Consider the following 26,930-nt stretch of genomic DNA (forward strand, 5'->3'; position numbering starts at 1 on the left):
ACCTTCGGCTACCGCTTCCAGTGTTTAAAAACCAAGTGGAGGAAATTAGCTTGATCAGAGATGAGAAGGGGCTGCCTACATTGCATTGGTGGGTGAACAGGGGGCAGCATGTTCCAGTTCGAGATGGCGACACCCTCTGTCGGTGCTGGGCACTGCCAGAAGGAAAAGTACAGAAGCCGGGCCTGGTGGCGCACGTCTGTCATCCCGGCACTCTGGGAGGCTGAGGCAGGAGGATCCCAGATTTGAGGCCAGCCTGGGCAGCTTAGTGAGATCCTGTCTCAAAATGGGAAATAAAAAGGGCTGGGGATGGAGGTCAGCATTCCCATCCCTAGCACCATAAAGAAACAAAAGGCAAGACAAAAGAAGATTTGCACACGAATGTCTGTAGCAATTTTATTTCTAATCACCAACAGCTGGGAACCATAGAGGTCCACTCCTGGGGAATGAATGGCGCATAATGGTCTATCCAGGCAACGGACTACTACTCAGCAATGAAAAGGAATGAAGTATTCAGGGGTGACAGGGGCTGGGTCAGGTGGCAAGTATCAGGAGGGGCGTGGCTTTGAGGGCTCTAAGGCAGACCCAGCCCCAGCTTCCCTTGGCTTCTGGTAGTTGCTGACAGCTCCTGGGGTTTCCTGGCTTTCAGATCTGTCACTCGATGTCTGCTTCCATCTTTTTATGGCTTTGCCCTCCTTCTGTGTGATCCGTTTCTCCTCCACATTTTCTTTTTCTTTGTTTCGTTTGATTCAGGCCCTCGCCACGTAGCCCAGGCAGCCTCCCGAGTGCTATGAATGAAGGGGGTGCACCACCACGCCCGGCCCACCTTTTATTTTGATTTTAGTTTTGGGGCATTGCTGGGATGGAGCCCAGGGTGTCGAGCACGCTGGGCAGGTGAGCCCCTCTGAGCTGGATCCCAGCCCTCTTCCCTAGTTTTGGATTCGGGTCCACCTTGCTCCCGTGTGACCTCATTTTAATTTAGACGATAGCCGCACTGACCCTATTTCCAGTAAGCTCGCTTTCTGAGGTTCCCAGTGAACAGTGGGGCTTCCCATTAGGCAAGGGGAGCAGAGGCAGCTGATAGGCAAAGGCTGGAGGTTATCTGGCCCAACTCTCCCTCCCAGGCCCTGGGGCGCACAGGGACTTCCGGGGGGCGGAGCCTCGCCTCCTCCCATGGGCGGGGACTATGCCAGTCGAAGCTTATTTGCATAAAGATGCTATCCAGCCAATAGGAGTGGGAGGCCTCTGGCCTTGGCCAGGCATTGGCTCATCTAGAGGTCCATCCCAGGTGCTGTCCTGCCCTCAGAGGTTGGTCTCAAGGTCCTGTTCCCCTTTGCCTTTGCCCCCGCTGGGTGCCCAGGGCCCAGGCCCCCTGGCCTCATGCTGCAGGAAAAGCGGGCGGTTCTCCTCCGTGGGCAGGAAGTCCCGGGAGTCCGGGGCACTCTTGGCTCCCACAGGAATTTCTTCCAGACCCTGGGGGAGGGGAGACAAGAGGACCCCATCAGAAACCCTATTTCTGCTGTTATAGGCCTTGTCCCAAAGCAGGACACTGAGGAGCTAGGGGACTGGCACAACATTCGGCACAGTAACCCCAGCTATTCAGGAGGCTGAGGCAGGAGGATCACAAGTTCGAGGCTGACCTGGGCAACAGTAAATCCCTGTTCAAAATAAAAACATTACGAGGGCTGGGGATTTAGCTCAGTGGTTCTGCCACCTGCCTTGCAAGCGCAAGGACCCCAGTTTGATCCCCAATACCCTCCCCCAAATATATATAACAAAATAAAAACATTACAAAAGAGCTGGAAGCTGGGAGTCGTGGTGCACACCTGTCATCTTGGCACTCAGGAGGCTGAGGCAGGAGGATCACTGAGACTTCAAGACAAGCCTGGGCTACATAGTGAATTCAAGCCTAGCCTGAACTAGTAAGACCTTGTCTCAAAAAAAAAAAAAAAAAAAGAGGAAGCCGGGCGTGGTATCACAATGCTTGTAATGGCAGCCCTCTGGATAGGTTTTTTTGTTTGTTTGCACTTTTTTTGAGGCTGGTTTTGTTTTGTTTTTTTTGTACCAGAGATCAAACTCAGGACCTTGTGCTTGCCAGTCAGGTGCGGTGCCACTGAGCTACATCCCTGGCCCTTTCTTTTTGCAGGGTGGTTTTGAACTCACTATGTAGCCCAGGCTGCCTTGAACTCACAGTGATCCTCCTGCCTCAGCCTCCACTCTGGGAGGCTAAGTCAGAAGGATCAAAAGTTTTGAGCCAACTGGAGCAATTTAGCAACATAGTAAGATGCTGCCTTTAAAACATAAAAAAAGAGCTAAGAATGTACCTCAGGGGTAGAGTGGTTGCCTACCATGCACAAAGCCCTGGGTTCAATTCCTAGTACTGTAAAGAAAAAGAAGAAGAAAGAGAGGAGGAGGAGGAAGAGGAGAAGAAGAAAGAAAATACAAGAAAAGATTTTCCATAGCAGCTGGAGGCAGCTTCAAAGCACTTGGACCAAACCTCTCTGCCGCAGGGCTTTTGCACCTGTGCTGGGCCACCCTCCCTCACATGTGGTGCCCGCTCCCTCCAGTCCTTCCATGTCATCTCCTCTAAGAGCCCCACAGTGCTCTGGCTGACACTGCCGGGCCCAGCACCTCTCTGTTATGTCACCACCCCTCACCCGCTGAGCACTGCTTGCTTTATTTTTGTTGCTTTCCTGTCCCCCACGAAGGGAGATCAGACCCCCAGAGACAGGGCGGCCCAGACGCCAGGCCGTTGCTCAGCAGTCACATGGCTCTGGCCAGGAGCCATTGGCTCTGTGGGTTTCTTATGTAAGATTTCCTCCAACTTGGCTCATGTTCAATTCAAGTAATTTTATCTTCATGAGAGACTTTACATCAATATCCGGAGGGCAAACGTGTTTCCTTACTATACATTGGAAGAAATTATAAAAATCATCGTAGCACTCAGAAGGCTGAGGCAGGAGGATCGCCTCAAGTTGGAGGCCAGTGTGGGCTGCATAGTGAGACCCTGTCTCAAAAAAGAAAGGAAGAAAGAGAAAAAGAAAACACCCTGTAGGAGAGTTGCCAAAGCACCACCGCTGACACCTGAGGCAACTCACTGAGGTAAGGACAGCTGGACACTCCGGACCCACAGCCACACCCACAGGCACCTGGCCGTCCCCTGCGTGGGGGCAGGGCCCGGACTCACCTTCACCAGGCCGTCTCCCAGCGTGGCCACGTCCTCCTTGGGGGCCACCGACGCTGTCTTCCGGGTGAGATCCCACCACAGCAGCCCAGGGCCCAGGCTGCTGCGCTTGGTGGGGCCTGAGGGGCACGGACAGGCAGGGAGCGGTGGGTGTTGAGCGCCGTGGGGCTGTGCAGGGACAGGTTCCCATCCCTGCTCCCACAGCAGTGGCCTGGAGGACCCTGGCGAGCCTCCGCCCCTCTCTGCCCCAGTTTCCCCACCCACACACTGAAGGACTGCAATAGCTCGATGGCCGGCTGGCTTCCCGATTACTGGAATGGTACTCAGCACCTAGGAGCGTTCAATGAAAGCCTGAAGAATAATTTAAAGTCTATTTTCTATCATTATTGTTTTCTGGGTTTTTTTTTTGAGACAGGGTCTCGCTGTGTAGCCCAGGCTGGCCTCCAACTCTCTGCGATCCTCCTGCCTCAGCCTCCCGAGTGCTGGCATGACAGGCGTGCGCCACCACAGGCTTGATGTCTATTTCTGCGTCTGGGTAGCCTTGGGAATTCCTCAGGGGGGTGGAGTGGGCACTTCTGGGAGGAAAGGCCACTTCAGCACCGCGGACAGCACCACGGTGGCGCCTCGGCCGGAGGGCGTGGGCGGAGCCCCAGGCAGAGGGACCGGAAGAGCCCGTGCGTCCTGCTCACCCGTCAAGTAGCTGACCAGGGCTCCACACAGCACGGTCGTGAGCGTGCCCAGGGCTCCGTAGTACAGGTAGGAGATGGCGTAGAAGCTGTGAGCCAGGGCAGGCCGCCCCGGGTCCCCTGCGGAGCTGGAGCCGGAGCCCGTCACCCCAACACTCGGGAGGCTGAGGCAGGAGGATCGCCGCGAGTTAAGAGGCCACCCTGGGCTGCATAGCGAGACCCTGACTCTATAAACTAAAAATAAACTTTAAAAAACCCAGTAATTAATTTAAAAGAAAGAAAAAGGCAGTGAACCAGTGACCACACTGTAACCACGGGTGAACCTCGAGTGACTTAGGTCGGCCAGGGGCTGGGAGGCAGCAGGACATGGGAGGTGACTGCTAATTGGGGTGAGGGTTCTTTTGGGGGTGGTGAGGATTTCTTGTGCTAGAAAGTGAGGATCTTTGCATAAATCTTGTGTTTACTGCACATCCCCCCCTGCAGTGCTGGATTTGAATCCAGGGCCTTCTGCATACCAGGCAAGTGCACAGCCACTGAGCTGCACCCCTGCCCCAAAGCTCCCCTTTATAATGGTTAATTTTTTTTTTTTTTGGTACCGGGGATCGAACCCGGGGCCTCGCGCTTTTGAGGCAGGCGGTGGCAGCACTGAGCTAAATGCCCGGCCCCTATAATGGTTACTTTTATACTGTATCATTTATATATGAATAAAAAGGAATCAAGTTCCCCCAGCTGCAAGTGTCACCAATCTGGCTTCCGTCACACCCATCCCAGCTTACTGCAGAGGCCAGCTCTGGCCACAGGGCCTTTGCACCTGCTGCCCCCACCAGAGCCGCAGCTCCTTAGGAAAGGGACTCTTCTTGACCCCGCCCCAGGCCACGCCTCCCACTCCCACAGTGCTCCCTGCTCACCTGGAGGCGGAGGCGTTGACGGTGGGAAGCGAGTCCAGAAGGACTGAGGCGTTGCTGGAGGAAACCACACAGGCTGTGGCCGAAGACGGCAGGACGCCCATGGTCTGCTCGCTGGGCGGGTACAGCGTGGCGCCCAAGGCCACCCATAGGGAGATCGAGAAGCCCGCGCCCAGCCCGGAGAGGACGCCCTGGGGCGGGGCCAGTGTGAGGGGCGGGGCCTCACCGCTCAACCTCGGCTCACCCCCTTGTCCTTGCCGGGCCTTTGCTCCGCCACTCACGATGCCGCCACGCCCACAACCCCCCAGCACAGCACGCCATCGCCACAGCCCTCCAGGATATCGCCCCGCCCACACCACACCCTGTCGCGCCCGCTCAGGTTCCGCCGCTTTGCCCCGCCCCTTCCCGGCCTTTCCCCCTCTTTCCCCGCCCCCCGTCTTTGCCCCGCCTCTTTCCCCACCCCGCCCCTCACCGGTGCGTTGCACGCGGGCAGGAACATTCCCAGCGCGAAGGCTCCGAGCAGGGGGCCGCTGATGACGCCCATGACGGTGAAAGAGCCCTGCCGGGGTGGGTGGGGTGCGGCTCAGTTTACCCGCAGGGAGGGCGAGACCTGAGGGCGTCCCGCCTGGCGCTCACCTGCAGGACGCCGCCCCCCAGCAGGGAGGACAGGGCGGCCACGGCGAGGCAGGCCGAGCCGAAGACCAGCGCTGCGGGGACGGGCGCGTGAGCGAGGGCGGCGCCCCGGACCCCCGCCCGGGCGCCCCAACTCACACAGGCCCTTGGAGACGAGCACCAGGCGGCGCGGCGCCAGGCCGGGCAGGAGCGGCTTGATCAGGTCCTCCAGGGTCACGGCCGCCATGGCGTTGATGCTGGTGGACGCCGTGCTGCCCGGGACTGCGGGCCTCAGCGGGAGCCCCGCCCGGCCCGGCCCACCCCGCCCACCCGGGACGCCCCGCCCACCCGGGACGCCCCGCCCCGCCCCCAGCCCCGGGCACCGCCCCTACCTGAGGGTGCCGCTGTAGGCACAGGCCAGGAAGAGCCCCGGCACGCCGGGGAGGTCCTCGAAGATGTCCAGCACGAACAGGGGCATGTACTGGGGCGGGAGCCACGCGCTGGGCCAGCGGCACCCGCGCGGGACTTCCGTCCGCCCTGCCCCGCACACCCCCAGCCCCGGACCAGCGGGTGGCGCCATGGGCATTCGTGTGTTTGTTGATTGACTGCATGAGGCCGAGCGGCTGCACAGTCAGGCAGCCCGGACTCTGATTGGGGGCAGGGAGGGGGTCTCACCTGGTCTGGGGCGGAAATGCGCCCTGTGAGGAGAGGGTCGCAGTCGCTGTAGAAGACGAACATGAGGATGCCACAGCAGGCGGCGCTGGTCACAATCACTAACAGGCCCAGCTGGTTGATGAGAACGGCCCTGGGGGGAGGGGGTCAGCTGGGGAGGGGCAGCGCACCCGGACGCGAGGCCTCGGCCCCACGCACTCACAGCTTGGCCTTCCGCTCCGTGCTGCAGGCCACGTAGCGCTGCACCTGTGCCTGGTTCACACCGTACATGGAGAGCCACACCAACGTGCCGCCCACCACGAAGGTCCAGAACGTGTAGCGGCTCCGAGGATCAGGGTCAAAGCTGCGTGGCGACAGCACAAGTGGGCCGTGAGAGGATGCAACACTGATTACCTTTCTAGGGGCCCCAGGTAGCCATTCAGGACCTTAAGGGACTTTTGGAGTGGGTTTTGAAGGGTGAGTAGTTTAGCAGGTTGATTTTTTTTTTTTATGGAGTTAAAAAACATTTTTTCTCTGCTCAGCCAGGAGATCAGAGAGGTGATGCCATCTCCTTTGCCCTATGCCCCGTCCCTCTTTTCGTGTGGTACCGGGGATGGAAGCCAAGGCCTTCACACTGAACTGCAGCCCAGCAATTTTATTTTTTGATGCAGTGTCTCCCTAAGTGGATAAATTTCACCCTCCTGCTTCAGCCTCCCAGGGCGCTGGGATGACAGGCCTGCACCCCGAACCCTGTCCTGCCCTCTGCATTTCCTCACTCCAGCAGGTTGATCCGGGAGTGGTTCTGGGCCAGCCTGAGCACTTGCCGAGGCCCGCCCAGGAGCACAGCCCCGCGGGCCAGGATGGCCCAGAAGCCGCTCAGCATCACCACCACCTGGAACGCGTCGGTCCACACCACGGCCTTCATGCCGCCCTGCGGGAGAGAGGCCGCGTGACTGCCCCCCGCCCCCGCGCAGCAGGCAGGCAGAGACCCACCCTGGCTGCTAGTGATGGGATGAACGCCCTTCTCTGCCTCGGCTTCCCCATCTGTAAAATGGGACCTTCCTACCCTGGAGTGAGGATTAGATAAATTAGTAAGTGACAGATTTGGAACAGCAGCTGGCTCGCACAAGTGCTCAGGCAGGGCCACCGTGTCACGGTTGTCACTATGGTTCCTCCTGCCATTTTAGCCCTTCAGGACTTCCCGCCTCAGCCTCCTCAAGGGGCCCCAGGAGATTTTCATGGAAGAGCCCCGCCCTTTCCAAGCCACTCAGGGGGCTGGCTCCGCCCCAGATGCGGGAGTAGCCAATCAGAACGCCCCAGCCAGAACCTCCCCCGGGGCTCGGATTAGGACGGGCCGAGGGGCCCAGGGACTTTTGCCAGCCCCAGGCTGGAGCCAGCTTTCTGCAGCAGGAAACCAAGCCGGAGCCGTGGAGCCCAGAGAGTGGGAGACGGACGGGAGCCCCTGGATCCAGCCACTCCTGAAGCTAGCCGTCGCTGGATCTCAGCACCGAGCTTTCCAGAGCCCTTGCGTTAGGAGACAGAAACTCAGGCCCAGCTAGGACGGGGTGGGAGGACAGAAGGGGCAGGGGGTGCGCAGGCGGCCCAGAGTCTGCCGTGGGAGGCCGGCGGGCGTGGAGCCCTGCGTGGGCCGGGTCCCGGGCCGCTCACTACAGTCGTGTAGAAGGTGCAGATGATTCCGGTGGACAGGAGCGACGCCCAGATGTCCAAGCCGGTCACTGCGCGAAAGCAGAAGCTCCCCTGAGGGCGCTGTGCCGCGGCCCCTCCCTCCCGTCTCCCTCTCCTCTCCCTCCGGGCCGGTCGGGATCTCCCACCGCCACACCTTGGTTCAGGATGAGCGCAGGCGCGTAGATCACGATGCCCGTGTACAGCACCTGCGTGGGGAGAGGGCGGGGCGGTGGGGCCGCTCAGGGGCGGGGCCGGAAGGGGTGGGCGGGCCCGCGCAGGGTAGAGGCGGGGCCTGAATGTTGGGGGGAGGTTGTGGGCGGGGACAAAGTGGCGGACCCGGGAGAAAGGTGTGAGTTGTGCTCGGGCAGGGTGGGCTGGATAGGGGCGTGGTCCTGAATGACAGGCTGTGGGCGGAGCCAATGGGGCGGGACCAGAAGGGAAGAAGTGTGGGCGGGGGCGGGGAGGGGCGGGGCGGCTCACCGTGGCCAGCAGGTACTGCAGCGTCCCGCAGAGGCGCACGGCGCGGTTGAAGCGCATCTCCAGGTACTGCAAGAGGAGCGGAGGACGCGGGGGTCACCGGACAGCCCGGCCCGGCCGGAGACCCGGATCCTCCCGGCCCCGGGCACTCGCCCTCCATCCTGGCCGAGCGCGCGGCTGCTTTCTTGCCCGAGGGCCCCGCACACGGCCCTGAGCTGCGCCCCGCGCCCACGGCCGGTGCTCCTGGCGCCCGCTACGGACGGGACACGGCCCTGACCGCTGCCCTGACCCGAGGCGAGCTCCTGCAGTGAGCCCTCGCCCTAGGTAGGGGAGTGGAGCTGGCTGGAGCCGGGCTGCGGGCGCCGTCGGAGCGCGCGCTGGGGCTCGAGGCGGGCAGGTGCGCGCCCGCCCGGCAGAGCCCGCGGCCTCCTCCTCCCGCCCGCGGTGCCGGAACCCGGGTACCTGGTAGGTGCTGGTGAGGCCCAGGCGGTAGAAGACCGGCAGGAAGAGAGCGGCCGTGAATGCCGAGCACAGCACCTGGCCCAGGCACATCCACAGGAACTTGAGGCCATAGCGCGCGGCCTCGGCCGGGACCCCCAGCACCTGCACAGCCGACATGAAGCTGGCGGCCAGCGACAGCCCCACGGGCAGCGCCCCGAGCCTCCGGCCACCGGTGAAGAAGTCGTCGGGGCTGCGCTGCCCGCCGCGCGCCAGCGCCACCCACAGCCCGATGCCGGTGGACACCAGCAGCATCAGCGCGAAGACGCCGTAGTCCCAGGCCCCGAAGGCGGCCGGCGCCCCCACCCCGGCGGCCGGCATGGGCTGCGCTGCCCGCGGTCCCCGCCGCCTGAGGTCCCGGCTGCGGGCTTCAGATTTATGGGCTCCGGTCGGCGAGGCTCCGCCCCACCGAGAGGCGGCGCGACCCGCACCCTTTCCGGGCTGGGACCGAGGGGAGGCCACCGGCGCCATCCTCGGCCCTCACCGCGCACGGGAGGGGCGCACAAGGGCTCCCTTGGCGATCGGAGTGCAGGCCGAGATCCCCAGCTGGGGAGGGACCCCGGGGCTCAGGTCCTGAGTGGGGAAACTGAGGAACTGGGGCATCCTGTGCTCTCGGGGCTCAGTTTCCCCACCTGAACACGGACGAGCCAGCTCTGGGGAGCTCCCTGGCACAGGCTGAGAACCCCGTCATCTTCGACCGCTTTGGCACAGGGGCGCGGCCTGAGGTCCCGGGCGGAGGCATCGGTGGCCTGGAGCGGGGCCCCTGGTGACCCTGAGAGCCGACTGAGCCTCGGGAGCCTGGGAGCTATCACCTCTGGAGGTTCGGGTCCCTGCTGGGCCCCCAGCTTCCTGGGCTCGCTCCTCCCAAGAGTCCTGGGGCCGAAGGCCGCCTTGGTGCCCTGTCCCCCCCGCCCCCGCCGGCAGGGCGCTTGCTTCTCCCCCGCGCGCCGCCTGCGTCAGGAGGGTGGGAGCCCCAGCCCCGCACCTTTCTTCGCTTTTTCGGGCGGGGCCGCACCAAGGCCACCGGGAAGGGAGGTAGGGGACCCCCTGGGGAGCTACGCCCGCGTCAGCGAGGCGATGCAGGTCATGCTGAGGACCCAACCATGAAGGCGCAGGAGGGGCTGCTCCCCGCCGCGGGCCACCGGGCAGCAAAGGACAGGGCTGAGGGCCGAGCCCGGGGCTGGGGACACAGGTCTCACAGGCTCTGGGCACTAAGCCAGCCCCTCCAGGGGGTTCTGGCCGCCGGGACAGCCTGGGTGGGGTGGGGCGACCTTCTGTGGGTCCCCAGGAGGGGACTTCCTGGTGACTGGACATCTGTGGGTGGAGAAAGCTGAGGAGCCAGTGTGGTGGTGCACACCTGTCGTCCCAGCACCTGGGAGGCTGAGGCAGGAGGATTGCTGTGAGTCTGAGGCCAATCCGGGCTACATATCGAGACCCTGTTCCAAGAAACCAAACCCAAACCCAGAATGAACTGCGGGAAGGGAGCTTGGGGCAGGGAACTCAGTTTGAATGTGAGGTGTGAGGTGAGTAGGGTGGAGCTGAAGGAGCAGCAGGAGCCCGGGGAGCCCACAGGGCTTCTGGCCTCGGGGAGGTGGGAGGCACAGATCTGGTCCTGAGGGTGCTGGGAGCTGCTGAAGATTTGGGAGCTGGAGGCGCCTGGAGTTTGCAGTTTTGGAGAAGCGGCCGCAGCCATGGCAGCCGAAGTGGATTTGGACCCAGTCTGGGACTCAAGAGGAGGTGAGGCAGGGCGGCCACTTTCTGTGACGGATTCATCTTTGCGTGCAGCCTGCCGCCACCCCACACCTGGGGACGCAGGGGGCCCCTGAGCCCCAGCAGGGGCCAAGGCGGGGCCTCATGGCTGCTGTGGCTCATGTGACCTTCCAGATGGCACCAGGACTGGAACCCCAGCCCCAGGGCTACAGCAGTGCCCTGGAGCCCCCCGCTGCCATCCTGGGGCTTCTAGCCCTCGCCCCCTTTGCTGTGTCCTGACTTCAGCTCAGCAGCTGAGCCCAAGCCCCCAGCCCTGCCTGAGCTGGGCCGGGGTGGGGGGGCTGGAAGGGACCCTCGGAGCAACCAGTTGGAGCCCCTGTGCAGTCCCTGGCCCAGCTTCGGAAGGGCCCGTGCCCCGTGGGTGCACCTCCCGACAGGCTGCCATCCTCTCCCGGGCCTGCGAGGGAGGCCCAGGGTCTACATCCTGCCTGTCCCTGCCAACACAGGCCTCTGCAGTGGGGCTCCACTGGTAACCCCAACTGCTGGGAAGCTGAGGCAGGAGGAACATGGCTGGAAGGGCTGGAGGACTGGTGAGTGGCAGGCGCAGGAGCAGCTGTGTGCACTTCCCACCAGAAGAGGAGCCCACAGAGCCCTCATACTTGGCGCTGTGAGGTCAGCAGTGACCGGTGCCTACTGCCCCAGGCTCCTAGTGGCGGGCACAGTGGGGCAGCTTGGGGCCAGACAGTCTTGCTGGTCCTGAGCTTAAGGTCTCTCACTGGGACCTTAGGCTCCACACCCTCACTGCCCACCAAGGTGGCAGGCAGGGACTCCCCAGCACAGGCATCAGGCCAAGTCACACAGCACCACACCCAGTCGGAGTCAGGACTCTGCAGCTGAGGATTACAGTGAAATCCTAGCCTTGCAGAAAGGTTCAAGCCAGGGGTGGGGAGGACTGCACAGGGTCAAACACCCAAACTCCTTTTGGGAACTCTAGTATTTCCTCATGGCCTAAGATGGCTGCCAGAGCACTGGCCATTGCATCCATGCTGCAACCAGACAGGTCCAAGATTTCCTACAAACGGCACCTATCACTACTGCTAATATCACACGGCCAACCTGACTGAAAGGATGGCTGGGAAACGTGTTCCTTCCTGGGAGGAATCTAATTAAGGGGCTCCTATTACTGACAATGAAGAGAAGTGCTATGAAGGGCAACCAGGTATCTGTGCCTAAACCCATAAGGTTAATGAAAGTGCAATTCTATGACCTACCACCCTGAATGCACCTGGCATTGTGTGAAACCCGCAAACTTTTCTGTGGAGCTGGGATGGAATTCAGACCTTACACATGAGGCAAAAGTTAAGAATTGTAGAGGTGATGGCCAGTCCAGGGCTGGCCGATGGGAAGGGCAGGTGCCAGACTCAGCCCAGGCAGCCTGCGTGGGTGGTGGTGCAGTGTGTCCTATTCCCAGCCTCCCACGAGTGACCCCTCCAGCTCTGGCCCTGCACCCCACCCTGGGCTGCCTCTGCACCTCCTTTCAATCAGCAGACCTTCAGGAACCCTGTGCCTGACCCCAGGGCCACCCAGCGGTCCCTTCCCAGGCATGGCCATGAGGCCACAAGGCTGGTGGTCACTCCCAGCGGGGGGGTTGGGTTAGCCGGGCCTGGAATTCTCAGGTTTCCTGGAGACCCTAAGCTCCTTAGGCGGATTAGGGCAGCTAAGTGCAGGTGGCCCGGGTCCCAACCCGAAGGGCGGGCCTTGGGGACAAGGCTGGGAGCCCTCGCTGGTGGAGGCCTCAGGCCCTTCTGTGCTCTGCCAGTCGTGAAAGAAAACAGCGGCCGAGTCTGGACGCAGCAAGTTTATTGGCAGAGCGGTGGCCACCCCTAAAAGAAGGTGTTGGGCCTCTTGGTGGTGAAGCGGGGCTTGTGCTGGTGGCGCAGGACCCGGTGGGGCAGCGGGAACTTGATCTTGGAGTCCTGTGGGAAAGGGTGAGAGCCCTCAGCACCCGCTCTGGGGCCCGCCGCGGCACGACCCCCCCCCCCCCCCGCCCGCCAGCGGAGCCCGGCACTCACGTGGAACTGCTTAACAGCTGGCCGGCGGCACTTGCTGGCGGCGATCTCCTCCACCTTCATGATCTGGATGGAGTGGGCGCGGGCACGGTGCCTGGCGCCCATGTCGCGGTCTGCATGGGACACAGCGGGGACGTGGCTCAGGCCCGGCTGCAGCTGCTGGGACCCCCAACGTGGGCCTCACAGCCTCTGGCCACGCAGGGTGTGGAACCTCTGAGTTCACTTTGAGGGGCACAGTCACAGCCCCCAAAGGCGACGAGATCCACTTGCTGTGTGCACCCCTGTTTAAACCGCCACTACAAGAAGCGGCGATTCTTGGGTTGAGGTGCAAATGGGAGGGAGGCTGGCCTGCGCTTGGGTAGAGGCCCGATCCCGGGCCCTGGAGCCCTCAGCCCCCACTCACAGCACTGGGTGACGGCGCCCGCCGTGGTCAGGTCGCGGTACTCGCGGTACATGTTGTGGGTACCGCTGCGGGAGTCATAGCGCAGCCAGATGCCGAAGTTCTTCACCCGCAGTGGGGACTTCTCAAACACCTGGCGTGGGCGGGAGGACAGCAGGTGGGGAGATGCTGGACAGTAGCCCCGGGGTCCCTTCTGGGGCCAGACTCTCCTGCCTTGGCCCAGGCCCCTTGGGAACTCCGTGGTAGGGGTGTGGGCCCACAGACGGACACAGCTCCAAGCCCCCCACCACCCCAAGGCACGCGCACCCCACCTGCCCACAGTAGACAATCTCCCCCGAGGACTTCTTCATCTTCTTCAGCTGGGACACGAAGTACCAGAAACGGGACTTGGCGACAACATGGTTGGGCGCAAAGATCCGCATACGGTAGAGAGGTGGCGTGCGGCACTTCGGGGTGGGCAGGCAGCGCCCCACCACCTTGTATTCTCGGAGCTGAGGGGAGGGCGGGCTGAGTGGGGCGGCCAGCCAGGGCCCTTACAACCAACCCACAGTGCACCCCAAGCAAGCCTAAGTGACCCGGGCAGGAAAGCTCCCTGTCCCCAGCGGGCAAGCGGAGGCCAGGCCAGCAGCTTCCTCTCCCCAGCCACCCTGAGGGACTCTGCACAGTGCACTGGCCACCACCTTCTCTGGCCCAACACAGTGACACCGGGAGTTTTCAGAGCCCACTGCAGGCAGAACCAGGCGAAGAGTGCAGGTCTGTCCTGAGCCGTGGGGCCTCAGCTGCTCTGGTACTTCCAGCAGGTGCCAAGGTGTTGAGTCCAGTGGCACACACCTATGATCTCAGCAGACTGAGACCAACGCAGGAGGATGGCAAGTAACAGTGCACAAGGCCCACCGAGGCAGTTTAACAGGATCCTGTCTCAAAATAAAAGACTGGGAGGGCCAGGGATTTAGCTCAGTGGTTTCACCACCTGCTGCGCAAGCGCAAGGACCCGAGTTCGATCCCCGGTACCAAAAAAAAAAGACTGGGAGCTGCGGATGGTGGCACATGCCTGTAATCCAAGCACTTGGGAGGCTGAGGCAGGAGATCTACTTGAGGGTGAGGCCAGCCTAGGCTACACAGTGAGTTTAAGGCCAGCCTAAACTACAAAGTGAGACCTTGCCTAAAAAACACAAACAGAACAAAACAAGACTGCAGTTGAACACGCAGCACAAGCCTGTAATCCCAGCACCCTGGGAGGCTGAGGCTGGAGAATTACCACAAATTGAATTCCAGCTTGGGAAACTTAATGAGAACCTGCCTCAAAATACAAAAGGGCCGGCGAGGTAGTGCACCGTTTAGAGCTTAGTGTCAAATCTTTAGTTAAAAAATAAAAAAGGCTGCAAAAATGTCAACTTTGTCAAGTCCCAGACCCCGTGATATGGCTGACAGAGGCCACCTTTGTGAACGACCCCAGCTTCTTACTAATGCCAAATATAAATAACCATGAAGTCCTTCCCGCTCTGCACCCGACCCACCAGCTTCGCGATCACTTCCCTTTCCTGGCCAGGAAACTAAGGCTGGGGACCCTCACAGGACCCATCGTCTAGTTCCCCCCAACTCCCGGGCCACCTGCCTTTGCCCAGCACGGGTCACAACGATGAACCAGCTTCAGCAAATCTGCAATTTTATTCTGCTTCCCTAGTGCCGTGTCCTTTCCCATACTTACTTTGCAAGGGAAACTGAGGCTCAATGGCTCGACCAGGTAGGTGGCACAGCCCTAAGACGCGTGCCTCCCGTCCCTCATTCCTGGGAAGCAGACCCGGCCCTTTGGGTCCCACGGTCGCCCCCGGTCGCCCCCGCCCGATGCGGCCCGGCCTGGCCTCCCCACGCGGCGCCGCAGCGGCCGCCATGTTGTGGGCACCTAAAGGCGGCGGCGGCGTGCGTGAGGGGTCCCAGGGCCGTACCACCATCGACCCGGCCGCACCACCTGCCCCGGGCTCCCGACGGGGTCCGCGCGGCGGCGCCCAGCCCTCAGCCCCGCTGCAAGCGCCTTACTGTGCCCGAGGCCTTCATGGCGTCCCCTCCTCGCTTGCCGCCACCCACAAAAAGGAAGTCTCTGACTTGGCGCAGCCGCTCACCACGATTCACTGCCGGAAGTCCCACCTTCTCAGCGTCGTGCATCTATTGGTTTCTTGGCCCTGAGCTCAAAGAGGTCGGCTTCATCATTGGCTCCGGGTCCGCCTACAAATTCACAGCCCCACCTCTCTCGTAGCCAGACTACATTTCCCAGGAGGCAGCGCAGCTAGCTTTGCTCGTCCTACAGCGGCTCTAAGGGTGCGTCGGCGCGCATGGCACGCTGGGAGTGAAGGCATCGGTGGGCGTGTTTCTATTCCCTAATGTTTAATTCCACTCCTGGCCTCTTCTCCCCTATAGATGTATCAAAGAGGTCTCAAAGCCATGTACCTAAGACTGGTGACGAACCTATGGCACGCGTGCAGCAGCAGGCAAACAGAGCCTGCTCTGTCCGCACGCGAGCCCAGTTGCTCCAGCATTCTCAGCGGTGGAGCAACAGGTAACAGTGCACATAGGGCGCATGCGTATGCTCGGAAGAGCATAGCCGTCAGGCGATGACGTCAGGAGCTGCGACTCTCCAGAGCTTTTGCTTGGCGGGTCAGTGTGCTGCCAAGGAGATATATATATATTTGCTTGGACTGGCTGTGAGTTTTAATACATTTGTTCTTATGAATGCAAGATTTTAGGTTTGACTTTTCCTATGGAAAATTGAAATTTAATGTCTTAAGACTTAGCAACGAGATGTTCTAATTGAGAGACTGAAATTCTTTTAATGTGCTGATCCCCTAGAATATTTGGATCTGCAGCATCATATTTAGTTTTTTGTGAAGAATTTATGAAAACAAGAGGAAGGATCTATATTTGCTTGGGCTGGTTGTGACTTGAGCGGAAGCTCCTGCAAGGTAGCAAACGCACTCGGATGCCTTTTTCAGAGCAGGCCAATAGCTGGTGGTCAGTGGAACACTGCCCCCTTGCGGTGGTGGTCAGGAAATTCGGGGGAGCCCCAGCCGGAATTGTTGATTCAGGGAATAATATCCAGTTCTTTAGTGTTAACCAATAGTGTTAGCAATTTTTGGTATAGGGATAATTTGTATTGGGTGCTTCATTAAAAAAATTGTGTTTTTGTAGACTCCAAGGCTTGAACCCCCCAAAATGACTACACCAAAAAAGGCAAAACTGAAAACAGATAGTGGAAGATCGTTCCAAGAGGCCTGGACAGAGTCATTTGGGGTGATTGAACGCGATGGGAAAGCGTTATGTATTCTGTGCAGTGTAAGTGTTGTGTGTCGCACATCAAGTGTCAGACGGCATTTTGACACCAACCACAAAAGTGTCGCCAAACTTGGTGAAACTGAAAGGAAAGAGTTTCTTGAACGGAAATTGAGGAAATATCATTCCCAGTATCTGACAGCTGCCAGCTTTCAAATTTCACTGTGCATAGCGAAACATGGCAAGCCCCTCTCTGATGGGGATTTTATCAAAATGGCAATGTTGTCTGGGAGTGATTCCCTTTTTCATGATTTCCCAAACAAGGATAAAATTATACAACGGATCTCTGACATGCCGCTTAGCAGAAATACTGTTAAAGATCAAATCCTGTGCATGGCCAGTGATGTTAATCAGCAGCTCACCACTGACTTACAGAAGGCAGCCTGTTACTCCATATGTTTGTATGATAGCACAGATATAAATAATCACACAAGGCTAGCAGTAATTTTGCGTTATGCTGTTGGTGACATCATGAGAGAAGAGCTCGTGAAACTGGTGTCTTTGCCTGGAAGAACACAAGGGATAGATATCTACAGTGCTGTGATGGAGGCTTTTTTGTCACAAGACATAAGACCAGAAAAAGTGGTTTCAGTTACTAGTGATGGAGCACCTTGCATGGTGGGGACAACATCTAGTTTCATGCAGTTCTTTGTTAAAGAGGCAAAACATCCAGTCATTCAGTTTCCTTGTATTTTACATCAAGAAGCCATTTGCGCCAGGGAAAGCAGCAAAAAATTAGATGATATTCTCAAAGATGTCACAAAAATGGTGAATTACATCATGGCTCATGCTCTTAATTTTCCACAGTTTCAAGCACTTTTTGATGAGGTTCAGGCACAGTATAATGCTTTACGTATGCACAACAACATCCGGTGGCTGAGCAGAGGACGAGTCCTGGAGAGGCTTGTAGCCTGCTTGGATGAAATGAGGCTGTTTATGAATGAAAAGGGGCAGGAATATCCACAGCTCACTGATGTGGCCTGGCTTAACAACCTCATGTTTTTTACAGACTTTACACGACACTTCAGTGTACTGAACAAAAAACTACAAGGTGTAGGGAAAACAGCAGAAAGGATGTTTTGCGATATCAAAACATTTGAGAGAAAACTGCAGGTTTTTGAAAGAGATCTTGAAAGTGGGCAGCTGAAATATTTTCCAAATCTAAAAATGCATTTAGAAAACTCCACAACGTTTGCAGGAAATCCTACAAGCCATCGGGAAATCTGCAAGGAATTTTCTAGCATTGTAGCCGTTGCAAAGGAGAATTTTAGTCACAGATTTCTACAGTTCCGTAAGATGGAGGCGACCCTGAGTTTTCTTACGTCTCCAGATAGAGCCAGATTTGAAGAGCTTGATCTTTCCTGCGTACACTGGTTAGATTATGGAAACCTGGAAATGGAGCTGTTGGAATTTCAAGAAAGCTCTCTCTGGAAAGATAAATTCTATGACCTGCGTGCGACCCTGGAGAAGATAGAGAAGGCGGAGTGTGAAGGGATGGCAGAGGGCAGCACGGCTGGCAGCTCGGAAAATGAAATCCTTAAAGTGTGGAATTCTCTGCCAAATAATTTTAAGTCCATGAAAGCACTTGGGATTGCTTTTCTTACTTTGTTTGGATCATCTCATGCTTGTGAGCAGCTGTTTTCAGCTTTGAATTACTGTAAGTCGCCAACTTACGAACATTCAAGTCACGAACTTTCACAGATACCAACGGACCTCGCACTACAGACATTCCTAGATGGGAACAAATCGTGGAAGTAACTCCTGCGTCTGCCGGCCACTGTCACAGCTATGTGGCTGTATGCTCACTCACTGCACAGTGCTCAGTCAGCCCAGGACGTCCGGAAGCGGGAGGAAAAGCAGTGGTGACATGAAGGGGATGCTAGGAAGTGCAAAGCAACATACATTGTATATTTGTGTCTAAGGAGTGTAAGACTCAATGTATTGGAGTTACGAACCAGTCCGACTTATGAGTGTTCTTCCGAAAGGAACTTGTTCATAAGTCGGGGCCTCACTGTATATCAAATCAGATGTAAGAGAAACAAACAAGACTCACCGGTGGCCTGAGTGCTGTGTTGCTCTCAAACGAAGGACACATGAGCCCAGGTTTGAGAAATTATCAGCGTGCTCACAACCACAGAGATCGCGTGAATTGTGCAGTAGCACACCAAATGCAGACTTTTCCACCTTTCAATAAAAAGCTGTATCAGTGAAAACTCTGTTGTTTCTCTTTTAAGACAAAAGATGTTAATGTATGAGTTGTTTTTTCTAAACTAAAACCTCAGCATTCAGGTTCGATTGCAGTGTTGGCACTGTGCGATAAAGAGGTGGGTTTGGGGTTGCAGTTTGGGTGCTGGTCTCTGAAAGGTTCACCATCGCAGGCCTAAGAGTTTCCATTGGGAATAAAAATATTTTTTCTCCTGGAGATGTTCTCCACAAACAGTATTAAATGCTAGAATGCTGTTTGTTATTTGGGGTCTGATTCATGTTTCTTGGCAGGTGAAATTCAAACCCCACCTCCTTGCTCCCTTTCTGAGAGATCTTGGGGTCTGCAGGAGGGAGGGTCAGGGGCCCCAGAATTGATCAGATCAAGCCCAGGAGCCCGGGCAGACCAGGGTCCCGTCCTCAGGACAGAAAAACAAACAAAAAGCAAAGATCCAGCCCACATCCTCTGGTTGCACAGTTTTCTCAGGCAGAAAGAAGCCCAGAAGCCCTCCTAGGAGAAAAGGAAACAATTAGAAAGCGAGGCATGGAGGCGCACACCTGTCATCCTAGCACTCTGGAGGCTGAGGCAGGAGGATCATCTCAGGTTTGAGGCCAGCCTGGGTGACATGGCAAAACCCTGTCACAAAGAAACAAGCAAAGAGACAAACTCCAAAAATCTAAAAATGTAATAACAGCTGAGGCTGGGGTTGTGAGTCAGTAACTGAGTGATTGCCTAGCATCGGCAAAGCCGTGGTTTCCATCCCCAGCAGTGCCTCTACCTCCAACCAATAATAACTTAAGCGAGATACAACTCACTTAATGGTACAATCCACTGGGCGAGGGGGATGCATCTGTAGTCCCAGCTCCTCAGGAGGCTGAAGCAGGAAGGTCACTTGAGCCCAGGAGTTTGAGGCCAGCCTGGCAAACATAGTGAGACTCATCTCAAAATAAAGAACTAAATTGTACAATCCAAAGGTTTTCATTTTATTCGCAGACACACAGTCAAATCTACTTGGTATGTGCAGACTTGGGTAGTCAATACTGTTATTTAAATTTGTTTATTCATTGATTTTTTTGGTTTGTTTTGTTTTTGAGACTGGGTCTCGCTATGTAGCCCAGGCTGGGCTTGAACTCATGAAGATCCTCTTGCCTCGGCCTCCCAACTGCTGGGATTATAGGACTACGCCACCATGCTCAGCTGTATACACCACATTTTATCTGCTCATCAGTGCTGGGTATCTGGGTTTTCTACTTTTTACCTACTATGAATAATGCTGCTAAGAAAGCGCACACGCTTCTGTCAGTGTCGGCTTTCACTGTTCTTAATTATACAGCTACTAATAGGGCAGGCGGGTCATAGTTTCTTCTTTTTTTGGTGACCATGCTGGTATACAGGAATGTACCGCGGTTTGGGCTTGTGTTTCTCTATAGGTAACTGTCGCGACCCGCACAGCGTAGGGTCTGAAGCCAGGCAGAGCGGAGAGAGATGAAGAAAATTGGAAAATAATAAGAAAGAAGGCAAAATTATGCTTTATAGCTGGGACCAGGTGGGACCATAGCCTGACGAGCTTGAGGCCGCCTGGCATCCAGTGCGCTCTTTATTTATAGTGTGGGAGGGCCGGGTGACTCCTGCCCCCGGCCCGCCTGGCCTGGGCGGGAACTGACTGTCTCCTGATCGGGCATGCGCAGAAAGGGAGCACACGTACCGTAGCTGTCTCCTGGCGCTGCACCATCCAGGATCTACCATCTTAGTCAAACAGACTGTTTGACTCTCTAATCTGCGGAGGAGAAAGGGAGAAGGGATTAGGCGAAAGGCCACCTGCAGGCTCGGCCTGCGGGAAGTAACCAGGCAGAGATGTGTTTCCTTCAAGGTGCTGGGGGTGGAGCCCAGGGGCCCATGGGTGCTCCAGCGCTGAGCTGTACCCCCGTGTATTTTAACTTCGGTTTATTTTTCAGGTGTTTATTGGCTATTTCTGTATCTTCTTGGGAGATGTGTCTATTGAACCCCCTCTCCCCAGTGCTGGGGATTGAACCCAGGGCCTCACTGAGCTCCATCCCCTGCCCTTTTAAAAACATTGTTTTGAGGCAGGGTCTCACTAAATCGCTAAGTTGCCAAGACTGGGCTGGAACTTTCGATCCTCCTGCCTCAGCCTCCCACAGGGCTGTGATGGTAGGTGTCCACCTCCGTGCTGGCTTGATGGAGCTCTTGCAGGCAAAACATTTTTGTTGTTGTTGTTTTATTTGATTTTTTTTTTCTTGGTACCGGGGATCGAACTCCGGACCTTGCGCTTGTGAGGCAGGCGGCGGCACCACTGAGCTAAATCCCCGGCCCATTTGTTGTTTTATTTGAGACAGTGTCTTGCTATGTAGCCCAGGCTGGCCTGGAATTTATGGCAGTCCCCCTGCCTCAGCTAGGATGACAGGCGTGCACCACCATGCCTGGCAAAAAATGTAATTATTTTGAAATCCAGTTTACCTCTCCCTCCTTTCCGTTGCTTGTGCCATATCTAAGGAGCTGTCGCCTAATCCAGGGTTATGCTCTTTGGTGCCCTTTTTATTGGGAGAATTTTCTAGCTCTGGACTTCACCTCTGGCATTTCAGGGGGGCCAGAACCCCCTTTCTGTTCGGGCAGGTGGGGGAGACTCCATCAGAAAGGCTCTGCCAGAGCCGGGGATTTAGCTCAGTGGTTTCGCCACCTGCTGCGCAAGCGCAAGGACCTGAGTTCAATCCCCGGTACCAAAAAAAAAAAAAAAAGCGCTGCCGCCAGTGTCCACCAGGGGGCAGAAGAGCCGCGGTTTGGTCTGCCCGGGGCCCAGCAGTGGGACTGGATGTGGGGTTCACACAGGTTCAGATCCCAATGATGGTTCTCTGGCGCGTGGCCAATCGGGCCTCAGTTTCCCCGCCCATAAGGTGCGCTCCGGGCCTCAGTTCCCCCCAGCTCCGGGGAGGCGACACGCGGTAGGAAGGGGTGCTGCAAAGCCTTGGCCCTGCCTGGAGCAGGGGTCGCCTTTGGCAGGTGGGAGCCTGGTGCCCGCCTCGTCTGCAAGGCCCGGTCACAGCTGGGGCTGGGGACAGGTAGGTGGGGCCGGGAGTCCCGAGGCTCAGCCCGATTTGTGTTGAAGGCTGTGTTTGTGAAGCAGGAGGGTCTGGACTGCATAGCCAGACCCTGTCTCAAAAAACCAAAAAACATGCAAAAAACCCCAAAGAAAACAAAAAGCCTCAAGGTTGGGGCTCTGTGGCAGCACCTGCCCAGCATGCAGGAGGTCCTGGGTTCCATCCGAAGCACCCTACAAAGAAAAATGAGAGGAAACAAGAGGGGTGCAGTGCTACATGTGACACTGGCTCCTCAGGAGGCTGAGGGAGGAGTCACAAGTTTGAGGTGAGCCTGCGCATTTATTTTTATGTTTTGGTTTTTTGAGACAGGGTCTCTCTATCCAGTCCAGGCTGGCTCTGAATTATGCAGCCCAGGCTGACCTTGAACCCTAGGTAATCCTCCTGCCTCAGCCTCCCAAGTGCTGGGATGACAGCTGCGCCCCCCCCCCCGTATAAATAAATAAATAAATAAATAAATAAATGAAGAAGGGCTGGGGATGTAGCTCAGTACCCTTGGGGCCCAATCCCCAGTCTCACTGCACAAAACCAAATCAAAATCAAAATCCAGGAATAATGATGGAGGAAATGGACAAAAACAGGATAAAAGTAGAAAAATCCACACAGCCCTTTCTCTGTCACTGCAGCTTCCTCTCCTTGTCTTTGGGGCAAGGGAAGCAGAGCCGGCCCCTCGTTTCCTGTGGTCAGGCAGCCAGTGCCTCAGTTTCCCTCCTGGGACTGGGGAACACAGCACAGGCCCCCGGGACTCTGCTTTCTGGGTGGTGCTGCTGCTCTGGCCACACCACCGGCCACCTTGGGGCCTGCTGTTTTTATTACTCACAGGGGTTTTTGGTTTTTTTTGTTTTTTGCTTCCTGGTCAATATTTGGCCAGCAGTTCTAATAACTCATTAATTTTCCCATTCTTTGCAGTTAGATGTTTCCTTATTAAAGCAAATATTTACCTTTCAAACACGATGAGCATGAAATGCTGTGACAGATGAAAAATGCTATGGGCCCCAGAGAGCTGCCTCCCTCCTTCGCCCACACAGGGTCCCTGGGTCCATCCCCAGAGCCACAAAAAACAAAGGAACAAACAAAAACCCACAAGGAATAAAAAACACCACCGCAAGAAAAACAAAGAAGAAAGGCACTGTGATGAATGAGCGAGAAGATATGGCCGTTACTCCTGGACGGCTGGGCTCCGGGGGGGAGCAAACCTCAGCCCCTCCTCCTTTTCTTTCCCTGGCGCTGGGACGCCACCACCACTGGAGTGACTGCTGCCCTTGGGGGGTGTGAAGTGTGGCCTCACTGTGGCTGGTGCTGCCTTGCGGCTCGTTGATGACTCATGATACTGTGCACTCTTCCTGTACTGCCGGGCCCCTTACAGACTTCTGTGGTGAAAGATCTGCTTGAATCTTTGTGCTATTTTCTTTTTTTCCACTGCTAGGGGTTGAACCCAGGGCCTCCACACTGAGCTGCACCCCAGCCCTTTTTATTTTTTATTTTGAGACAGGGTCTGGCAAAGTCACTGAGTTGCCCAGGTGGCTTGAACTCACAATGATCCTCCTGCTTCAGGCTCCTAGAATGCTGGGATCACAGGTGTGCACCACTGTGCCCTGTTTGGCAATTTTCTTGTCAAGTCGTTTGTCTTATTTTCAAGTTGGGAGAGTTCTCTGCATACAGTTGTCTCTAGTGAGGTGGATGAACCATGGTCGACTTGGAGCGCCCAGCCGAACTGAGTCAGTGTGGTTGGGCGTGGAAGACCCGCCTGAGGATTGTTGCCAATGGCTATAAAAGGAGACCTGGAGAGGAATCTCGTCTGCTGTCCATTTTCTAGGAGAAGCTTGCCTCGAGGCTGGTTTTCCTGATTCGAAGTTGGCTGTTCTCAGAGGAGCTCAGGCCCTTGCTGTGGCCAGGAACAGCTGCTGTTCTCAGGGGAGCTCTGGTCTTCCCCATGAGCATTGCCTCCTGGCTCCAGTGCAGGCCCCTCGGCCTCTGGCACAATCCTTCACCCTGCCAGTGGCCCTGGGCCTTCCCAGTGCAGATCCTCCATATGGACAAGCCTGAGACATCACTTGGGCTCCAGGCCTTTAGCAGGACTCATGCGGGCCATTGCCGTGGGACCTGGTCTGGATCCTTCAGATCTTTGGGGTGTGGACAGATCTCTTGCACGCCTCTGCATTTGACTTTTTGGGTGACTATTATAAAATAATCCTGTAAATGATCTGTCCTGTATCAAATCTATTCCCCTGCAAACCCTGACTACAGCATCTAGGTATCTACAGGGCGTGATTCTGGGCCGCCAAAGGCCCAGCTGCTGGAGCACCTTCTACAAAGGACGTCGCATCTGCACAGAGCCCTCGAAGGTCCCCGTTGACTTTCCGTCAACTCTACATAGCTTAAGACATGGGACACAGCTTAAATGCTAGGTGAATGGCCGTTACACTATTGCTCAGGAAGCAAGGACAATAAAAACGTCTGCCCAAATGCACATCAGTTTTGTTTCTGATTCTTTTCCGGGCGAATGAACCCAGGGCCTCACACATTCCCAGCAAGTGCTCTGCCCCGGATCTGCTCCCTGTCTCCACATAGGAATTTCCAGGTGACACACACAGACCACAGCAATATTTTAACTTTTTTCTTTCACTACTGCTGCAGATGAGATTTAAAAAAAAATTCCATCTTTCATTTTTTTCTGGTGGTAAGAATATAATGTAGCTGGTCCAGTGTTATGTGCCTATAATCCCTGCTACTTGGAAGGCTGAGGCAGGAGGATTTCGATTCCAAGCCTTGCCTGGGTAACTGAGAGAGACCCTGTCTCAAAGAGAAATAAAGAACCAGGTGTGGAGGCGCACACCTGTGATCCCAGCACTCAGGAGGCTGAGGGAGGAGGGTCAGTGTGAGTTCAAGGCCAGCCTGCACTACATAGCAAGACTCTGTCTCAAAAAAACAACAACAAAAAATACAGTACCACTGTAAATGAAAAATCAAAAATATATAAACTGCAGGTTCAGGATACAAAATCAGTTTGAAACACTTTTCCCCTTCTCAAGACAGTAAGCCTGGGGCATTCCTTTTCCTTACATTTGGACCTCAGCTATTTTCTTCAAGTAGAAAACGGGGTTTTCCTGTCACCTGCGCACGGAGCATCACCCCTTCCTCCCTGGCAGAGACCACGCTTTTCATCTTCCTTCCGGAGGAGTTCCGAGTCCCACCCCAAAGTCCAGGGAGAGGACGATGCCACTCATTCCTTTTTGTTTTGAGACAGGGTCTCGCTGCCTAGCCCAGGCCGATCTTGAACTCGCAGTGATCCTCCCGCCTCAGCCTCCCGAGGGCTGGAGTCCTAGGCGTGCGCCCCTACGCCCAGCCTGGACAGTTGTTGTTTTTAGTTTCGTTCTGTTGCGTGTTGCTGGGCATTTTTTTTTTTTTTTTTTTTGGTACCGGGGATCGAACTTGGGACCTTGTGTTTGCGAGGCAGGCGGTGGAACCACTAAGCTAAATCCCCTGCCCCTTGCTGGGCATCTCTCCATCACTCAAGCTGACGCGTCATAATGACTCCATCTAGAACTGACCCTTTGTGCAGTTCACACACGCCCTCACACCTACACATTTATATTTACACCGAGAGGCCGATGAGGTGTCCCGCAGCCGCAGACCCCTGGGATCTTTCTTCTGTCGGGATCCAACGGCCTTGTGTCACAGTCACTTCCGTCGTTGCTGAGACTCAAGGCCTGACATCCGCAACTAGAAGGAGGTGACGCGTGCCTTGCGTGGTAGCCAACCCGGTAGCAGGGCCTGGGGGAGGAGAGCTGCTCAGGGCCTGGCGACCGGAAGCGGAGAGGGAGGGAGGGGCCAGGGGAGTGAACCCTCCGGCCACGCCCTCTAGGGCCACGCCCTCTAGGGCCACGCCCCCACAACGTACCTTCCAGCCAGGCCCAGCCTAGCGGGAAGTCAGCTGCGGGCCCCTCCATCCGGTCACCTTTCAAAAGTCCTGGCCATAGCGCGCCAGGCCTCTGGGGACTCCACGCCGTGACACCTCGTGCTGGCGACACAGGCAGCAGAGGGCATGGCTCTTCTTAAAACTGAAGGCGTTTGTGCCAGGATGCAAGGGACGTCTCTCTGCTCAGGAAGTGTGCTTTTGCGCACAGAGCAAAGCACAGAGCCTCCTGGCAGCAAATTAAACAACACAGATTGTAACATCAGACGTGGGGCGCACGCCTGTGATCCCAGTATCGGGAGGCTGAGGGAGGAGGATCGCCGTGAGTTTGAGGCCAGTCTGGGCTATATAGGAGACCCTGTCTGAAAAACAAAAACAAAACTAAACAACAACAGAAGCAAAAATAGCCCGGTGCAGTGGCACACACCTCTAATCCCAGGTACTTGGGAGGCCGAGGCAGGAGGTTCACAAGTTGGAGCCCAGGGTGGGCAATGTAGCGATTAAGTAGGATCCTGTCTCAAAATGAAAGACAAAAGGGACTGTAGATTATCTGGATGTGAAGGCCCCGGCTTCAAGCCCCCTTATCCAAATTTTTTTTTGGATACCTGAACCACTGAAGTTGCTTTTCTTGGCCTGGCTCTTGGCTTTGCCCGGGAGTTCCTCATGGGGTTGACACTCGTCCCCTCTCTGCGGTGGAAGGTGCCACCTCTGCCTCAACCCTGCTTCCTTGTGGCTCGTGCTCAAAGTTTCCAGAGTCAGCACCCGGGAGTCCTTGGCACCTCAGAGACTGGCTGACCTTTCCAGGAGCTCAGTGTGTCCTGGGAGCCACTCAGGAAGTGAAAACAAAACCCTGGGATAAGCCTGGCTCGGCTTCCTGCCGCAAGCTGCATCCACCCTTTCCCATGCCTAAGGGTCACTGCGTCCCTGACTCCCTGGCCTTCTGGGGACGCCCTGGTCCACCCGCCTCCCTGCCTGTGGCCAGCTCCAAGGCTCTCTGAAACAACTATTGGGTGATGCTTTGTTTTCTCATCCTCTTCGCTTGTTCGAGGGACCAGGTCTGCTGAGGATTTTTTTGTTTTTTTGAGACAGGGTCTCACTATGCAATTCAGGCCAGCCTTGAGCTCATGGTGATCCTCCCGCCTCAGCCTCCCAAGTGCTGGGATGACAGGTGTGCACCACTATGCCTAGCTGCTTGGTTTTTGGGGGCCCTGAGTCCTTGCAGAAAGATCTCAAGGGAGGATTTAACTTTTGCCTGCGGCAGCTTCCAGGTCTCCTTGTTCCCTTCCCTGGGTACAAAATGAGTTCCACAGTGGACACAACCCCCAAGTGCACAGATGGGTAAATGGAGGCACCGGGCTTGCTGGACCATAAGCCGACCTGGAGCCTGATGAGTTTGATGGGGCCAGGCCCCCATCCCTGCTGTCACCCCTTGCCTGAGCCGCCCCTCCCTGGCTGGGCCCTGTTGCCTTCCACCCCCAGTGGGCCTGACTTTTGGTAAATGA

At 56.7% G+C, this 26,930-nt stretch overlaps 2 protein-coding genes, 1 long non-coding RNA gene and 1 other non-coding gene across 17 annotated transcripts; all 4 read right to left on the reverse strand.

The window, feature by feature from the left end:
• Window positions 1-379: 379 nt before the first annotated feature.
• Window positions 380-9,516, reverse strand: Slc5a5 (solute carrier family 5 member 5). 13 transcript variants are annotated; one of them, XM_087201887.1, is made up of 16 exons: window positions 9,329-9,516; window positions 8,661-8,801; window positions 8,202-8,267; window positions 7,876-7,927; window positions 7,704-7,771; window positions 6,812-6,966; window positions 6,259-6,399; window positions 6,060-6,189; window positions 5,777-5,865; window positions 5,544-5,656; window positions 5,409-5,479; window positions 5,245-5,331; window positions 4,776-4,963; window positions 3,871-4,112; window positions 3,185-3,300; window positions 380-1,470 (listed from the first exon to the last, which is right to left on the reverse strand). In XM_087201887.1, the coding sequence occupies exons 2-16, from the start codon at window positions 8,748-8,750 to the stop codon at window positions 1,300-1,302; spliced, it is 1,779 nt and encodes a 592-aa protein (XP_087058013.1). In that variant the 5' UTR covers window positions 8,751-8,801; window positions 9,329-9,516; the 3' UTR covers window positions 380-1,299. The 13 variants fall into 13 exon arrangements, with proteins under 13 accessions (XP_087058013.1, XP_087058012.1, XP_021106805.1 ...); XM_087201886.1 differs by lacking the exon at window positions 9,329-9,516 and having other exon boundaries at window positions 6,259-6,403; window positions 6,864-6,966; window positions 8,661-9,042; XM_021251146.2 differs by lacking the exon at window positions 9,329-9,516 and having other exon boundaries at window positions 3,871-4,101; window positions 4,776-4,829; window positions 6,303-6,399; window positions 8,661-9,042.
• Window positions 9,517-12,249: 2,733 nt separating this feature from the next.
• On the reverse strand, window positions 12,250-15,096 carry Rpl18a (ribosomal protein L18a). 2 transcript variants are annotated; one of them, XM_004873330.4, is made up of 5 exons: window positions 14,913-15,096; window positions 13,187-13,366; window positions 12,879-13,008; window positions 12,479-12,588; window positions 12,250-12,382 (listed from the first exon to the last, which is right to left on the reverse strand). In XM_004873330.4, the coding sequence occupies exons 1-5, from the start codon at window positions 15,036-15,038 to the stop codon at window positions 12,290-12,292; spliced, it is 639 nt and encodes a 212-aa protein (XP_004873387.2). In that variant the 5' UTR covers window positions 15,039-15,096; the 3' UTR covers window positions 12,250-12,289. The 2 variants fall into 2 exon arrangements, with proteins under 2 accessions (XP_004873387.2, XP_087058116.1); XM_087201990.1 differs by having other exon boundaries at window positions 14,822-14,966.
• Window positions 12,676-12,807, reverse strand: LOC147821141 (small nucleolar RNA SNORA68). Its single transcript, XR_015447645.1, has one exon. It is a non-coding gene; the product is annotated as a small nucleolar RNA SNORA68 (small nucleolar RNA).
• A 4,828-nt stretch (window positions 15,097-19,924) lies between the features above and the next one.
• LOC110347292 (uncharacterized) lies at window positions 19,925-26,823 on the reverse strand. The gene is made up of 3 exons (XR_015447625.1): window positions 25,414-26,823; window positions 25,098-25,286; window positions 19,925-20,179 (listed from the first exon to the last, which is right to left on the reverse strand). It is a non-coding gene; the product is annotated as an uncharacterized LOC110347292 (long non-coding RNA).
• Between the last annotated feature and the right edge of the window lie 107 nt (window positions 26,824-26,930).

This window comes from Heterocephalus glaber, unplaced genomic scaffold, assembly GCF_053883595.1.
Source record: "Heterocephalus glaber isolate CG9 unplaced genomic scaffold, H.glaber_assembly_v1.0 deba00001761, whole genome shotgun sequence".
Classification (NCBI taxonomy): domain Eukaryota; kingdom Metazoa; phylum Chordata; class Mammalia; order Rodentia; family Bathyergidae; genus Heterocephalus; species Heterocephalus glaber.